The 18160-nt window shown below is 34.9% G+C and overlaps 1 protein-coding gene across 1 annotated transcript in view; it reads left to right on the plus strand.

Annotated features, from left to right (window-relative positions):
• Nucleotides 1-17775, plus strand: part of LOC133517437 (protein O-mannosyl-transferase TMTC1-like) — a 197175-nt gene extending 179400 nt beyond the window's left edge. Inside the window, exons 4-15 of the mRNA XM_061850755.1 lie at nt 2453-2526; nt 2810-2947; nt 5631-5807; nt 7330-7519; nt 8546-8661; nt 8993-9157; nt 10858-10971; nt 11633-11776; nt 12334-12533; nt 12887-13052; nt 14112-14235; nt 14795-17775. Of these exons, the coding sequence (XP_061706739.1) occupies nt 2453-2526; nt 2810-2947; nt 5631-5807; nt 7330-7519; nt 8546-8661; nt 8993-9157; nt 10858-10971; nt 11633-11776; nt 12334-12533; nt 12887-13052; nt 14112-14235; nt 14795-15133 (1947 nt within the window). The 3' untranslated portion in view covers nt 15134-17775. The remainder of the gene's footprint in view (nt 1-2452; nt 2527-2809; nt 2948-5630; nt 5808-7329; nt 7520-8545; nt 8662-8992; nt 9158-10857; nt 10972-11632; nt 11777-12333; nt 12534-12886; nt 13053-14111; nt 14236-14794) is intronic.
• The last annotated feature ends 385 nt before the right edge of the window (nt 17776-18160 follow it).

An 18160-nucleotide genomic window follows, 5' to 3' on the forward strand; every position in this document is an offset into this window, starting at 1 on the left:
TTTGAAATAAAATACAAAAATATATGATACTCGTACTTGAATGTTCATGTAAAATTTTATGTTATTCTAGAATGTTGTTTTAAAATGAGAGCGTAACTTCGATGGTACTTATAAAGCAGCGGCCAGGTTCAAGTGACCTATAAACAAATTGTTTTGATTTTACCTAACAGTACTTACTCGTATAATATAACGTTTTACTCGTTATGTAGCTTGTTCAAGGCAAACAACCCTTATAAAAATGTTGTTGTTTGAAAACAAAAGCCAACTTTACCAATCAAGCAATTGTAAAAGGATCCGTGTAATATCATTTGACACACTTTATTTCTTAGTTATTTATATAACAAAACGGGTAGGGGCTGTTGGTTTATGTGTTCATTTACAATAATATGTAAATTTAATATACACATTTATTTGACTAAGCTTTTTTTATTTATTGATAATAACAATATACATAATGGATATATACAGATGATTACTATAACTAGCTTATATCTAAAATAGGCCCTTGAGGCATTGTACCAAAGATGCTGGCGGCATTTCCTCGTTGTATCGCAATACTAATGACTTGACTAAGCTAATTTGGTTCATTCCTAGGCAACTATCTCGTGAGAAAATGCCTCTCTTTCCTTACAACAGTAATACCCAATGTTTGATGATTCGGTGCTCTTCAATAAAGTAGACGGTTTTGAATATATACGGTATAATCCGCTTCCACAAATGAGTATATACATATAAAACATAATTTGGAATATTAAATATTTAAGTAGGCAACGCTTGATCGTGCCGTAGATGGCCATCCCTCTACGGCACGATATGCCAAAAGTCATATGTACTCCTCCTGCGCGTCTGACCCCTCTCTCATCCAGTAGCTAGGTAAGGGTGAGCATAGACATCTTTCCCCCTCGGAAACTATTAGTTCTTCACGCTCATCGTTAGGTAGCGGCCAGAGATTTGACGGCAAATGGCACGACGGATGAAACCCTTGGACGTGTTCGCGTCTGTGACGCGTGCGATTCCATCGGCTCCAGGATACGATGAATGCGGCTCATGCGCCTACCTATATGGAATAGATTGTTAACCAAGGGATGAAAGGCACTCACTTCTGTCTTGGCGCCCCAGACTGGACTTGACTATCACTTTCTGCACACTTCAGAGAACAACAATGACCCATTTTCAGAGCATGAGAAATAAAAATATTATTTCCATGGAGACAGGTCACACATGATAGAGACATAAAAAAATGGAAGGAGCGTTCACCCTTGTACTGGGTCCTTAAACAATCAGAATCAGAATGCATTTATTCGTTAAACATAGGTACATAGTATTGGTCTTAAAAAAATAAAGCATATTACAATCACTATGTTTTGCCGGTGGGTGTACGAGTTTGTTCATATATATACTTAATTACACGTGCATAGATCTAAAGTACATGCTTTATCATAGATCAAAAGCAAAATAATAAATTACAATAGAAGAATAATTCACAATAACAATTAAAATAAATATGTCATCATCATCTTGGTTATTGAAACAACGACATATTGGAAGTGTCTTTTATTTGTAAAGCGCCAACTCACTCTTACCTTATTGTTTATACATATGTCTATTCTTATTACTCTAATGGTGTTATTAAATATCGAATGAGACTACTATGATTCTACCTAATTATCGACTTTGCCCTTATAAATAAATATTAAATGATGTCAACAACGAAAATTTTAAAGAGAGCATGATACAAATAATGTCAATATAAGAAAATTAAGGTATAAATCATTATCATTCAAGAACTACTGTACACTATAATAACATTTTTGACTTAGCAGTGATTTCAATGTTTTCTTATAATGTGCAATATTAAGTTCTTTAATAGTGTTTGGAATTTTATTATATATTTGAGGTGCCATTCCTAGTACAGTTTTGCGCACCGTGGCTGTTTTGCACACTTTATGGCATAATTCATGTTTATATTAAGATCGTAGGGAGCTTTCGTGTGTCATCAAAAAGGTTTGGATTACATTTCACAAAAACAGCAATTTCCAAGATATTCAGTGATCTAAAATACGGGATATAACTATCCATGATTTTTAGGTTACACATCGCTCGTACACATCTTTTTTGGGCCTTAATTACTGCGTCTTTATCAGCTGCATTGCACTAAAAGATTACTCCATATCTTAGTATTGTTGCGACAAGTCCATGATAAGCAGCAATATTTTGGAAAGCTTACATAGAGCAAACGCTGACTTACTTATTTTTTTACAAACGTCATTTATGTGAAATTTCCAGGTAAGTTGGCTATTAATGAGCAATCCTAGAAATTTGGTCACTCCTACAGTCTCTATTATATTCCCATTATAATTAATATTCATATCCGTTGGTTTAATTCATTGATAAAAATGCATTAATAATGTATTTAATATTTCTTTATTAGGATACATTATTTTGTCTACAGGTGACTGGTGTAGTGGGCAGAGCTGACGTGTTAGCTTGCATACTCTTCCTTGGGTCGCTTCTACTCTATCACAGGTATTTATGTTCAATTCAGCTTCACGTATAACGAATAATTTTTTTCCCATTTACTGCCAGCACGAGCTTCACTACGCTACGAGTTTGTAGCGAGAAGCACCTACGAAATATCTGTGCTCATCACACAAACAAAAGCCCTTACCGGGATTCGAACCCTGGACCATCGGCTTAATAGGCAGGGACACTATCCACTAGGCCAGACCGGTCGTCAAAATTAAGACCTAGCCTCTCTAGGAATGACTAAAAGAATAATTTTATATCTAACGCCATCCCCTGTTTACAGACCATCGACAAACAAGAAATGCGTATGGCTAAGCATAATGCTTGGGGCGTTGAGTATGCTAGCCAAGGAAACCGGAGTCACCGTTCTCATGATTAACCTGGCGTTTGACATCTACAAGTGTTGGCCGTTTATGAAGAAGTAAGTACTTTACTCATACAGGTCAATTTAAACTTTCACGATTTTTACGTCATTATCATAGAATAAATAATAGTACTACCTACCCAAATTTTGCCTCTTGCACATATTATACACCGTGGGCTGATAAAACCCGACAGATTTTAAAGGTGTATTCTTGACCGCATTTAGAGACTAAAATGTGATACAAAATTTCCTGAAATCGGTCTTGTTTTAGAGATAATGTCAATTTTTGTAAAAAATTGTTTCTGTAATAACTTAGTGAAAACGCATTTTTGGCTGCGACGCTGCCACTATGTGAATTGGTTTAGATATACCTGTTGGCAGACATTTAAGTTTTATAAGAAACTCGCAATTTTTTGTGTAAATAAAAAAACTTTAGTTATTCGTTGTAACTAATTAGTTTTCTTTTCGCCAAGATGTAAGAAGAAATAACGTGTCGTATGAAGAAAAAGCAAAAAAAATTTTTTTTTGTCTGATAAAATTTTGTTTTTTTGCCGAATTTTCCCAAAACTTATATAAAATTTTTTGCTCCTCATGACCTCAGGAATGCGTGGTTAAAATCTGTCGAGTTTTACCAGCCCACGGTGTACTACGGTGTGTGTTATGTGATGTCAGCATTTTATAAATTGTTTCTGCAACCATCTGCGATGCAGTGTTTACTTGCTTTTAACATATTTATATGATACGACAGATCAGCGGCGGTATCGTGGTCGCATCATATTTATGATGACATTCCACACTTTGCCTTTGAAAATGTCCAGATTTAGCCTGATCCAACTCTAGCCAAACAAACCTGTTATTATAGGTACGTTTAAAATATGATAAATAAACAAATTTCTATGATACAGTCGCAATCAGATACATATCGGAACCGCCAAGGCGTTTATAGATATCTGAACACGCCTCTGTTGCCAAGGCGTTAAAGTGCTTGTTCAAATATTTTTGAGCACCTTGACCGCTCCAAGATTATCTGATAGCGACTGAACACTAGAAACACCCAGAGACTTAATATAAAATGATCTGACATGAAACTCCTTATTTTATTTATAGAATGAACGTAAAACAAGAACGTTTGGCAAACGGTTGCTTTTAAAGTATTAGTAAATATCCGAAGAGAACCTAGCATTCAAACTGCACCCTGAATTGATAAAGATGTTAGAATGTGAATAAATATTTTTATCGAGCAGTTTTATTGCAAAACGGACAGCTCTGCTGACCGCCGTTCCTTTTGTTTAATAATATATGGCTGTCTCTTTGAAGCTTTTACTGTTCAATGGGCATCAACGAAAATATAAGCTTTAAATTATACATGCGCTGCTGTAAATACGGTCGTTATAACGATTGTATAAAAATTTTCGACTCGTCGACTGTAATAGTTGAATTAAGATTTCGTATACCAAACTATAATTGCGTACTTTTCATGTATCGGCGCCCACTTAACTATTAGATTCATTTTGATACGCTGTAGTCAACTGAAAAAAAAAATCATTGACCAATCACGTGCCGCCGCGGTCCCATAGAAAAGACTAAACGAGCACGAGTCGCAGGGCGGGAGTCGCGCATTTATGTCTACTGAGATGCTTACCAAACTTCATTAATTATTTAGATTTTGTAGTAAAAAAGAATTATTTTAGATGACTCATAGAAAAAGTATTGTATACAATAGTGATATAATCAAGTTTTTAAATCTCGCACCTCACCTTTCTAGCATTCGATTATTAGCATGATAATTATTACCTTCGTCCGAGGTTGTATTTAAAATATCATTAATTCGGTATGAAATATGCCTACTGAAATAATAAAATATTTTTATCTTTAATAAAATAGCCAAATTGATAGCAAAATTTGATTTCACCAAGCTTCTTGGCGCGAATTTTTCAAACTGCTGGCACGGCGCCCACCTCTAAGTCACATGGTACAGTCAGCGTCAAATACTTTGTAGCAACCAAAGTAGCCATATAGTTCGGTACACCATATATTTAGTATGGTGTACCGAACTATTTGGCCACTTTGACTGCTACAAAGTATTTGACGCTGACTGTACATAAACTTTTCAAATAGTATTTTATACAATCGTGATATAATAGAGAGCTTTTCAGTCGAGTATCGTGCTTAGACAACGAAGCTGGCTGAGTTGCCTTAGTAAGGTACAGTCAGCGTCAAATACTTCTTAGCAGTCAAAGTGGCCAAATAGTTCGGTACACCATACTAAATATATGGTGTACCGAACTATTTGGCTACTTTGGTTGCTACAAAGTATTTGACGCTGACTGTACTAGATTGAAAAGCTTGATTATATCACTATTGTATACAATAGTTTTTCTACGAGTCATCTAAAATAATATTCTTTTACTAAAAAACCTAAATAATTAATGAAAATTGGTAAGTATCTCAGTAGAGTATTAAGTTTTTTTTATGAGAGCGCGGCGGCATGTGATTGGTCAATTTTTTTTATAGTTGACTACAGCGTATCGAAATGAATCTTATAGTAGAGTTTGGTATACGAAATCTTAATTCAGCCATTACAGTCGACGAATAGAATAAAAAAATCACAGTCAACGAAGCTACTTATATTACTATAATTCGTTTTGTCGACTGTAATTTTCATAAGATTTATATCTACCCCCATTTCGACGACTATAGACATCTGTCATTCTATAAACGGAATTGGATTTTCCTGTAGATCAATAAGTTCCCTGAAGATGGAGAGCAAGTGCACAAAGCTGACAATGCGAACGGTGAAGATGATTTTGGCCATGGCACTCCTGATTTCCTTTCGGCTGGCGTTGCTGCAGGGAACCCTACCGACTTTCTCCAATCAGGATAACCCGGCGGCGTTTCATCCTAACTTCTTTGCTAGGTAGGTACAATCTTATGTTTTTATGAAAACTATAGTAGCTCTAGCTAACTCTGTATGACATTTGTAATGCTCAAATGTGGCAATTTCATGGTAAATGTCAAAATTCACACACTTTGTTCTGTGAAAGTTGATACAGAGTTAGGTTAGACGAACTCTAATTTTCGTATAGACATTATAATAAGGTTAACAAAACACAGATACCTCAAAGGTTCTAGGAGTCAGGGACGCAAAAAGAGTCTATTTTATGGCTGCTCTACACGATGGGCCATCATACTGGCCCACTAAGATGGGCCAGCGTGTAGAGAGGGTAGTGGTGTCGGACGGCTTAGGGCGCGGCGGGATAGCGATGGGCTGGCCGCGGTGTCGGTTTATCGTCCGCACATCTAAGGTAGTTGGCCAGCGATGGTACGTATGCATCAACTCGTGGCCCATTCTATCGACTGAAATTTCTCAACTAACATCAACCATTTAATAGTACATAACTAACAAATTATTGTAACTTATTGCACGGTATTATAATTATAAATAGATGTGTTGGCGATAACTAATTACATCGATTAACTAATACTTATATATTTCAATTTTAAAATAGCATGTTTATACCTACAGGTTGGGCCACAAGGGCAGTTTGGAAATTGAATTAAAAAAAAACACCAAACGTACTACTACTACTTATAAAAACTACAAATAATGGGAATTTTATGACTTAAAAACAATATGTATATTGGCCACCCTGAGTTTCCTGGCACTTTTGAAGGCAAAGTCGCTTTAAAATTCTGTTTTTTTTTTAAACATTCGCCATATTCGGGGTATTGGTGATATTCCGAATAATTTTCATTTTGAGCAGCTCTAAACGGTTCGAATTATTATCATAGACTACAGATTTGAGGTAACCCTACACAAAAAAAATACACGGATAGAGATCGGGGCTGCGTGGTGGCCATTTGTTATCACTCCTTTTCGAAATGAGTTTAGAGCATCTGATTGGCAAAATGAAGTCGGTTGTTCGCATCATTTCATTTTAATTCATAAACATACTGAATCTTTTAAACCTTAAAATGCAAATTACGCTTCAAAACTTAATGAATAGAATCATTAAATAAAGTAGAAGATTAGTAAACAAAATATATTACTTTGCTACCCGCGAAAAGATAACTTGCTTATCAATCAGTGGTAACCCGTTATATTTACTTAATGCGTATTTTTACAAGCAATTAATGTTCCCATCCTCCCACCGTAAAAATAAATACGCAAATAAATATAACAACCCACCACCAAAAGTACAATACTCGACATGTGTTTCGCCTACGAGGCATCCTCAGGAGATGCTGAAGATGTTGAACGTTGGACGTCAGACTGTGTAATTCTGATGGCCAATCCTGATTTTTCGGTGCACCACCGTCGACGAACCACCACTACTAGTTCTAACATCAGGAATGTCGGTTTGAAGGCAAAGGAAATTAACTAGTATGTAAAAAGCTCTGTTCGGAGTAAAGTACTACTCGTATTTGTTCTTGTTTAGGCTCATGACATTCTGCTACCTGGCCGCTTTCAACTGGTGGCTGCTGCTGTGTCCCTGGACCCTGAGCCATGACTGGCAGATGAGTTCCGTGCCCATCATCACCAGCGCCTGGGACCCGCGCAACCTGCTCTCCTGCGCCGCCTTGGTAGCCATTCTGTTGTTGTGCTATCGGTGTGCAGCGGATATGCAGGTAGCATGCTACTTAAGACTATAATATACTGTGCAAGATATTACATAGTTCACTAGATAAGTTTTGTAATAGACCAATATGAAACATAGAGGTGGCCTACCCCATATACTTTTAAAACGATATGTCCATAGACATTGTTTGGTGAGAAAATTTTTTTTTAAACCTACTCAATAAAAAATAGATTTAAATTTGATTTGAAATGTAAATGTTAATTGTATGCGTGCATATAATTTTACCTTTTATTTATAAAAATGTTTACATGTAACTAAGTAAATATTTTTATATTACAATGATACATAAAATTATATTGATGTTGTATAAAATATTGACAATCATAATTATAAATTCGTGTAGATTGAAATAAATTTAATTGTATATAAATGAATTTAAATTAAATCATACACCAAAATAGATTTCATATATAAAATAAAAAGTAACGTGAGTGAAGTATAGGTCTAGCATAGAATTTTTCACATAGATTGGGTACCGAAACAGCTATCTGTGGGACACATTATTTTCGCATTTAGAAGCGGTCATTGTAAATAGTACTCACTTAATCAAAAAACTTTTTTTATGAAACCTTGACTTTGTTTTTAAAGACCTACCACGTTGATATTTTACTAAATACTTATTTCCACTTTTAGTCACATGTATAGAGTGCCCCTGTTAAAAATATATATATTTTTACCTTTAGGTTCTAAACTTCATATCGACTTACAAAATACACCTATGTTCCAGTCATTCAAATGTACCTTATAATTTTCTGAGTGACGGATAGACAGACAGACGGACATGCAGAAAGTAAAGTTTTTGCCATTTTGCCTACGGAACCCTAACAATCCTAAAGGATCGATTAAACTGAATTAAGGATTCCAACAACTTACAAATTAAGCCTGCTACCTAAAGAACTAAAACAAAAAAGTCGTGGAAATATCTAGAATATATACATAATTGCATGGTCCGTAATCACTCAATATACCTACCTAATAATTCTGATACTATTTTAATTATTTTTCTTATGTCCAGAAGCATACACCAGCCGTGATCGGACTGCTGGTTCTGGTGATATCTTTCGTGCCAGCCAGCAACATGCTCGTCACTGTCGGATTTGTTATTGCTGAGCGAGTTTTGTACATTCCAAGGTATGTTTTTTGTAGATATCGACATAAGAACACATTTTATCCAGAATCTCATCTCAAAATTCTTTGACAAGAACCTAGAACCAGTCTTTTGTCGGCATTCAGACCAATATAATTTCCCAGGAACATTTGTTTTTAACCAAATCCGGTTTGTAAGTCAGTGTCTTACGTGAGCGAATAACTCGCGAACGCAAAGCGGCGCGGCGCGGGTGAATTCAATCCTTTGATATCTATGGAAGTGTCCTACGTGGGCGATCTCCGAATGCCGTTGGGCCGTCGCGCCGCTTGTGCGTTGCTTATTGAGTAACGATTAAAAAGTTTTTTTTTGTCTCAGTGTTGGAAGCGTGATTATAACAGCCTACGGCGCGCAGCTCATTTGGACCTCGAAACCAGGAGCGAAGATGTTCCTCGTGGTGGGCTTGGCTGTGTTAGCTGCCAGCAGTGTGGCGAAAACTTACAGGCGAAACGCGGACTGGCGGGACCGAGCTACGCTGTTGAGGTTGGTTCAAGTTCAATGCCCCCGACATTGTTTATGTAAAGATTTCCACAGCTGATTAACTTAATAATTCTCAATGATTCGCTCCTGACTTTGAACATCCATGTATAAACAATTTTAAGCGCGACATTGATACACAATTTAAAAAAAAAATACACTTACAATTATATTTTTATTATTTTAAAAGCATTCAGGTATTACTAAAAATATTGAGTCTAAAGTTGGATCATGCTAACTCTTCATGAATAGATCTATTGACTTATACTACGTCGGTGGCAAACAAGCATACGACCGATGATGGTAAGCAGTCTCCGTAGCCTATGTACGCCTGCAACTCCAGTGGAATTACATGCGCGTTGCCTACCCTAAAAACCCGCCCCCCCTCGTTGAGCTCTGGCAACCTTACTCACCGGCAGGAACACAACACTATGAGTAGGGTTTAGTGTTATTTGGCTGCGGGTTAACCAGAGATGCTCAAAATCCCGCCGTTTCAATTTTAGATAAGGAGATCTATATGCAATCATTTCCAGTAAATAAATTCATTTTGAAATAAACACTCCATTCGGCTACCTGTCAGCTATCCTGACAACATGAGACCCTTTCAAATGAATGACACTAGATTATTTTACCAAATTGGGGATATAGGTATAAAGAGCTTAATACCAAATACTTATCAGCAGCTGACGGTGGATTAAAATAACAGATGACGAATCAAATTGCTGGTTTAATTTGGGTTCAGGCAGTTATGTTGTGAATATTTGTTACTAAATTATCAACGATTAACATTCTGACAAAAAAAACTAAGCAAAATATAATTACCATAAGATTTTTTTAGAAATATGACCACATAGTGTAAATTAATTACTGTTTCATTTTATTAAGATGTCCAATTGGGAAAGTTTGTTTTGTTATGTAAAATATAAGCAAAATGTTTGAAAAACTTTAATCAAGATTTTTTTCGTAAAATACTTTTTCCTTTTTGTCTCAAAAACAGAAGTGGAATACACGGCGGCGGCGCATACATACTCGTATTTACCCACATACATACATACCATACACAGAACACAGTATTCTTTATTCCTTAATGGTAATAAGTAATATAGAAGATAAATAACACACTTAATACATAGAAAAAAATTAAGAAAAAGAAGGTCTTATCTTTTAATAGCAATTTCTCCCAGACAACAACCATACTTACATACAAAACTTGTATTCCTTCTCGTAATGGCTAACTAACGGACTAAAATCTGATTATTTAATGTAAGGTTATAATAAAAATAGTTATCTTTGATGATTTTCATTTGTCGTAAAAAATGTAATTTATTGTATTAATAAATATGTATTTACAAAACTTTTATAAAAGTGGAGTCAATAATCCTCTTACCTTAATAATGTAATACAAATAATTCCATCTGTAGTATTCCCTATAAATTTCACGAAATTGAAAACATAACGTATTTACGGCTTCCACGTTGAACCTACGTTTTAGTGCCGATAAAAATAATATTGCTAATGCCGCCTATACACGTTCGTAAAGACGTTTCACGCATTTTACGAGGGAATTAAAGCCGGCCACAGACGTTCAATGAATTAAGGTTTAATGACTTATGAGCGTTGAAAACAGATGGGATTAGATTTAAAATGTATCGTTTCGTAATTCATCATAACATGACAAAAGTAACAGTGTGTTTTGTTTGCTTCAGGGCTGATTTGGTAACTTTGCCACAAAACGCCAAGCTACACTACAACTACGGCAACGTTCTCAGAGAGAATGAGCAGTATGAAGCGGCTATCCAACATTACAAAGAAGCTATCAGGTAAACTAGTTCGTCTTAATGTAATTGGTTCTACTGATCGTTTCAACGAACTAATTACTGTCTCCTTTTATTTTACTTAACTATTATTTTAACAGAGGAAAGTTAGTAAAGGAGACCATCGATTTTAGGCCTACTTAAAACGAATCACAATAAATACATATATTATTGCGCAAATGGACAAATTATATTGTGAAAAAGAAACTAAATACAAAATAATAATAAAAAGTCTGACTAAACTTGCAATTCATTTAGATTATGGAGATTAGAGAATAGTTTATGGACATAAACTAGGCTTACAACCTCATTAATACCTAAAACGTTTGCGATGACCGCTCTTTCACTTGACTATGGTGAAGAGGAGAAACAGATTGGTCCCATTGAAGTATGTGCATCAACTTTAATACAGTTTAAAGTTAAAAATATAAAGATATCTATATTCATACGGTTTTAACTACTTTTAACACCCCCTGGCACTGACTATTATAATTCGGTTTCACATTACATCTAAAAACTTTTTTGCAATAGAACTGCGATGCGAGACTTGCATGTAATGTTTTTGATGGGATCATATTATTTTAAACGGTCCTTTGTTTCTATATTTCTTATTTAGTAATATAAACCTTTAATTTCAAAATGAAATGTTCTACTTCTTACATTGTAGGCTTTGGCCATCGTACGCGAGCGCTCACAACAACATTGGCACGATATTGATCAACAGCGACAACGCTAAACAACACTTCCTTCAAGCGATCAAGTACAATTGGCGACACGTGAACGCACACTACAACCTTGCAAAGCTGCATAAGTAAGTACAGCTTAAAAACAAGTACATAGATATCTAATAATGCAGCCAGTAGAGTTGCAGCTAACATTCTCGAGACTTCATGATACATGTCCTTTAAGAGGGAAGTATACCGCCGTAGGTACTCGTCAATACAAAAAGAGAAAACGATTTTACACTTCTAAATATTTTCCATTCTCCATGATTCTTTAGTATATACAATGAAAAAAACTAGGTTTATAGGTTTTCCTTTTTTCAAAATTTGCAATATATTTTTTTTTTTATAAAAGCGAAACCTATAAACCTACAATATATTATTATGATGAAGCGATCGACATTAAAATCAAAGTGACTTATTAAGATTTAGTTAGTGGAAACCGTTTCCTTCTGAAATGGAATTTCATAGAAAAAGTACCGTTATTTCGTTAGGATCGCAAAGCTATTCTTCACTCTTAACCACTTTATGAGTTATCTGCCGTCATATGCCGCCGTATTTGGGGTGATGTATATAAGAAGCATATATTATATTTTAGTGGTCAAACAAAATAGAATATAACAAATATATTTATTGTTTTTCACAGGAAAAGCGGCCACACGGATTTGGCTATCACAATGCTCGAGAAGTGCATCTTGCTTCAGCCTAACTTTACCTTGGCCCACTTGGAACTCTTGACACTGAAGCCAGACGCAGAGTGCCCTGCTATAATGTATCGGGTCATCCAGTTGGAGCCAAAGAAATTGGAACATTACGTGATGTATGGACGATGGTTAAGGAACAAAGGTGGGTTAAGCTTAGATATAGATTATTTTGATGATTGATGATTATTTTGATTATGATTTATTTCATGTAAAAAATAATAATTACAAAAATAACCGGCAATAACGACTTATTGTAAGACAGCCAGTATAATGCAAAAAAATGAGTTGGTGTTTTTTATATATTTGACGTTACGCTGTGGGGATAACTGAAATGTAGCTTACTCTGGACAACTTTTACTAGGTGTGGGGCTAACCTCAATCAACCTGTGAATATACTATTTTGTATTAGCGAAAGACATATGCAGCCACAGCCTCTAGCCTCTCTTATATAGATGTTATTGTTATCGGAAGCCTACATTAATATGATGCTTTCAGGAATTCCTTTAGTGGCTTCTAAATTATTGATCGAGGCGGTGCGTCTTAGCTTCAAGCAACGCGCCGTCGCACGCGCAATGAAAACTGACCTCGTATTGGTGCGGCATGCAGCGCTTATGTTTCGCTCGTTGGGACAGAAGTGGAGGATCCTGCAGTTGTTGATAAGGTACCGTCACGCGTGAAACATGGCACATGCCATTTTCGGAACACCAAAACTACAACACAACACACACATACACACACACACAACACAGTAGGTACTCGTAATAACTCATTCAAAAAAGTCTTCTAGTAACTGGTTTTAAGTTTAATTAAATGGAATTAACGTATATAAGGCTGGGGTACAGTTTCAGCTAAAATTAAAGAAAAACATAATTTTCACATTTTGATAGTTGAAACATCACTTTAATAATAGTGCTATTCGAACTTTATAATATTGTTATGAAACGGTAATCCCTAAGCATACAGCCAAAATCATATTTTATTTGTGTGTGTAGTTATGGATATGATTAGTGTTATTTTGTCAACCAGAAACGTCACTGTCAACAGCTGACAGATCCATAACCGTTTTACGACAAGAAATAACTGGTTGTCGTTGAGATTCAAGATGGCGAAGACGTCTCGAGAATATTTTTTTTGTGTTTTGCTCATTCATGTAGTTTAAAGTGTAATATTAATAGCTTATTATGCAGTGAACTATCGTAGAAGTGTGCAGCTAATGAAAAACTAATCTTGAAACGCGTTTAACCATATTTTAATCAACACCCGGCAATCCATCGTGGCTTTTAGTAAAGTCCAGCTATCTCTTTACTAAAAGCACTAAAAGCAACTACCGAACAACGTCATGCTCTACGAGCACACTTAAAACTTACAACGTAACTTGACATTGGCAAAATCATCATAGATTTGATGGAAGCCATATTTTAAAAGAAGAAGAAGAACAAGAAATAACTAAAAGGCCAGTTCAAACTTACATTATGACATCAAGTTTGTGAGATGTATATGTTAATGTTTAAGACCTGTAACTAATCCTTTTTTTGCAAATCAAATCTGAGTCTGAATCTAGATCAGTCGCCCATGCGTCTCGTTTCGGACAAGTATCTACGAGATAAATGCACGTGCGGCTGACATCAATTAGATATTTGATGACACAATGTTAGTGTGAATAGACTACTTTTGCTTTTTATTATTTCAAGGTAAATAAAAAAAAAATGTTTATCTTTAGATGGCATACCTGGCGTCGTGGTTGGCATAACGCAGCAGCTACTCATATGTATCTGCGAGACTGGCGACTCAAGATGGAGCTACAAGCACGAATGAAAATGTATTCCCAAGCCGTTAAGCCTACTGTGAGTTTTTTAAACAGAATTAATTCTTTATTCAAATTAAAGCAACTGTAAAACCGAACACAAATAAACGCATCAAGAACTGGGCTTCATTATAAGAGAATATTCAAAGTCTGATATAAACTTGTAGACTTGGGCACATTGAAAGTCGTATAAAATTGTAGCACAACAAATTTTTCGAGTTAAGAAATAAACGGTCGACCTTAAATTTTAAAACTGCAAGCATACCTAAATAAATTGATAAACATTATATTTAAATAAATAAATAAATATTTGGGGACAATCTTACACAGATCGATCTAGCCCCAAACTTGTACTTTGTAACAAAGCTTGTACTATGGCTACTAAGCGACGGTACACGTACGTATATACATAAAAAATATATACTTATATACATAGAAAACATCTATGACTCAGGAGCAAAATGTCTGTGTTTATCACACAAATAATTGTCCTTACCGGGGTTCAAACCCGGCACCATCGGCTTCATGGACAGGGTCACTACCCACTAGGCCAGACTAGATTTTCAAACAATTAAAGTGTGCCTTTGTTTTTTTCACAGAAATCAACAACATGTTTCGACCACAAGCAGCTTTCCGTTAAAGGGACAAAAGCAAATGAAGATGGACAAAATGAGGATAAACTCGTGAAAAATAATGAAAACAAACAACCCAATCAAAACAGCGTAGTTAATGATAAGGAGATTGACAATAAGGAAAATAATATTGGTGTTTCCAAAACGCGTTGGACCAATAAAAATAATATTTCAATATCATCACAATTAAAGACTATCCATAACAAATCGGAAACAGGGCTCAAAGCTAAAACGTGTTCTAAGAATAAAAAAGCAAAAAAGGTTACTAAAAGTAATGTGATACGTGTAATGATAAAAACGGTTTAGATTTGAGATTGAAGAATTGCTTTCGAATGCAAGAAAAACAAGAGAATTGCGACTGTTTTATAAAAATAAGTGGCTCCCAATAGATATGCTATTGGGAAGTAAATAAAATGAATATTAAATTAATTATGTACCAGCTGCGCCGGCAACATAGTAACTTATCCCGATAAACATAATGTCTAAATTAAGTTATCACGTTTATTAAATGCTTAATTTGCTTTTTTTGCCAACAAATCGGAATGTCCTTGTTCTTATTTTTGACATAATTGTATGTTTTATTTGAGTTCCATACAGTATTACTTCATTATTATTACTGTAGAAAAGGCATTATCGTGATTCTAATTTTATTTAAGGTATTTAAACATTTTCTACCGTGTAAACATTATATGTGAAGACTCTCATCGTTGTTACCCTGACCGTTAATGTCTCTTACTCGTGTTTCCAAAGTTGGTATAACGACAATATGGATAAGGTAAATGTTAACGTTAAGTCATAAATTGATCTCAGAAATTTCATTATTATTATCATTGTCTGTAAACTAGATGCAAATGACTATTGTCTAATAAATTAAGATAAAAAAGGAATGTAATTGGTAACATCTATTCTTTTAACTTAATAAGTCTCAACTGATTGTTTTAAACGAAAATTGTTCGCAATCATTTAACTATTGAAATTTCTTAGATCCATTTTACTAGATAGGAAATTAATTAATTTAGGAACTGTAGTATTTAAGCAAATTAAGGGAAATATATTTTTGTGAAATTTGGGTGGGGCGTTTTTTATAATTATTCAGAGTCAAACTGGCTTAAGAATTGGCTATTGGTAGAAAACAAAATGAAAATTTTGGTCTGAATCACAGATAATTAAACTTTCTAGCAGAATAAGGACGAAGATAAGTAAGACTTTTTGTGAAGTACATATATTTAAATTTACTTGCAGCTACAGCTTACTATTTATTAAAAATACAATTACACACATAATCTATCAGCCAAAATTACGTGAAATTCCCCTAAAAAATAAATATTTCCTCAATAATTTTATCTTTGACAGCATTTGAATCGGAAAAAATCACATTATAATTTGCTCATAATTTAGCCCAATAAAATTCATTAGAATATTACATTTTAATATTGGAAAATTTTAGTCGCAACAAATCTGGGGGCACTAAGATAAGCAAAGCGAAGCGCAAGGGCACTACCTACCTTTTCTCGAAGCGCTTCGTCGTTTTTTTGAACCCTCACAACTTGGGTTTGGATTATACCAGATAAACAAAATTCTAAGGATATAATTTCAAGAATAGACTTATTAAGCATGAAACATTTCAATTGCATAGGTCTAATACTTTCGATTTTATTCATATCTAAAAAACCCCGATTTTGTAACTGACTCACTCACTCACTGATGATCATCAACACCCTTAGGGTCCTGAAGTCTTCTTGTTTTGCTTATCATTAAGTATTACAAGGGAAATTCAATTGTTTTCGTATTCTTTGATATTTTGTTAAATTCTTCTTTTACTATTAATATTATTTTATTGCATATAAATAGCCGGTCGATTCCGTTGAAAAATAAAGATATATACATCCGTTTCACTACTATATGTTATGCAAATATTTGACCCAATTGGATCTTATATGATATAAAGATCTTGTCAAATGCTATATATATCCGTTTGACTACTATATTATGTTATGCATATTTTTACACTATGCATACAATTATAAAATGTTAATTTTAATACATATACATAGGTATTTCTGAAAGCGTCAGGACTGCAGAATGTTGGGAATAATATTAGCGTGAAATGGAATGTCAACAGCAGGTATAGTGTTATCTAATAATTTAATAAGCATTATCGTAACCATAAAAATAGATGTACTTGTATCAATGTTTCTAGTTACACATATATTATCACCATATTTGGCATTGGAAGAGCTATTTATATAAATCTGAATGTCTGATTTCCACTGTCAGTCGATTTTGAAGTATTACATAATTATTACAGTCTGTAATCTGTCAACCTGGTCTATTTGAATCCTTATAAGTACATAAACCACCTCTGCTCAACTTGCATCTTAAAAAAAATTCAGCTACAAGACAAGTTACCAAGCAGACGAATTGATCCAAGCCAAGTTTTATAGGTGTTTTATATCATCTTGTCTTATTTGACCTACTCTTAATCGCCAAGTTTAATTTTCTTTTTGACCTGTTTGGTTTAGCTAGTGCTCAATTTAATAATTTATGAAAAACCTGATACCTAACTTCCTTCTTCTTGTTTCTTCAACTAAAAAGAACGCTGTAAATTTTGCCACAGTAGAAATCATAAACAAACACTTCTATTATGTTTAATATAGCAAACATCACAATACAATAAGATGTACATAATAAATAATATAATCAATTTATGTTAGACTAAAGGATGACTCACGCTACACCGGGCCGCGTCCGTTCCGGAGCTTCCGGGGCGATCTTTTCTATGGAAAGCGTCACGTGATCACCTGTCATCTGTCATAGTCGTCATAGAAAAGTAAGCGCTGGAAGCTCCGGCCCGGACACGGCCCGGTGTAGCGTGAGTCATCCTTTACAGGCACATAACTGGACTGCTTTGATTGTACTGAATGTGAACATTAAACATTTGAAAATTATTTTGTACTTTAATTTGACATCCTTAACTTTAATCTTATGTGGGACTCATGGGGTCGCTAGCATTCTTCCAAGGTGCTCCCCCGGTTGCTAAATTCGTTAGCACCCTTAAGGAGGAGGGGTTGGTAACGCTACAACCCTCCTATTGACCACTTCGGTCAATTTAGGTAAATTAAAACAAAGTATAACTTAAGCTCTATAGGTTTTAGTAATAACCAACAGGGGGTGCATTTGCATACAAGAGACGACGGGAAGTCATACAACATATCTCTCCTCAAATCAGTAAAACACTGCGTGGACTTCTTCGTCGACAGTCTCTTGTTTGCTGACGATGCAGCTTTTGTGGCAAACTCTGCAGCTGATTTGCAAAACATCATGGACAGGTTT

The sequence above is a fragment of the Cydia pomonella genome, chromosome 4, assembly GCF_033807575.1.
Source record: "Cydia pomonella isolate Wapato2018A chromosome 4, ilCydPomo1, whole genome shotgun sequence".
In the NCBI taxonomy this organism is placed as follows: Eukaryota; Metazoa; Arthropoda; class Insecta; order Lepidoptera; family Tortricidae; genus Cydia; species Cydia pomonella.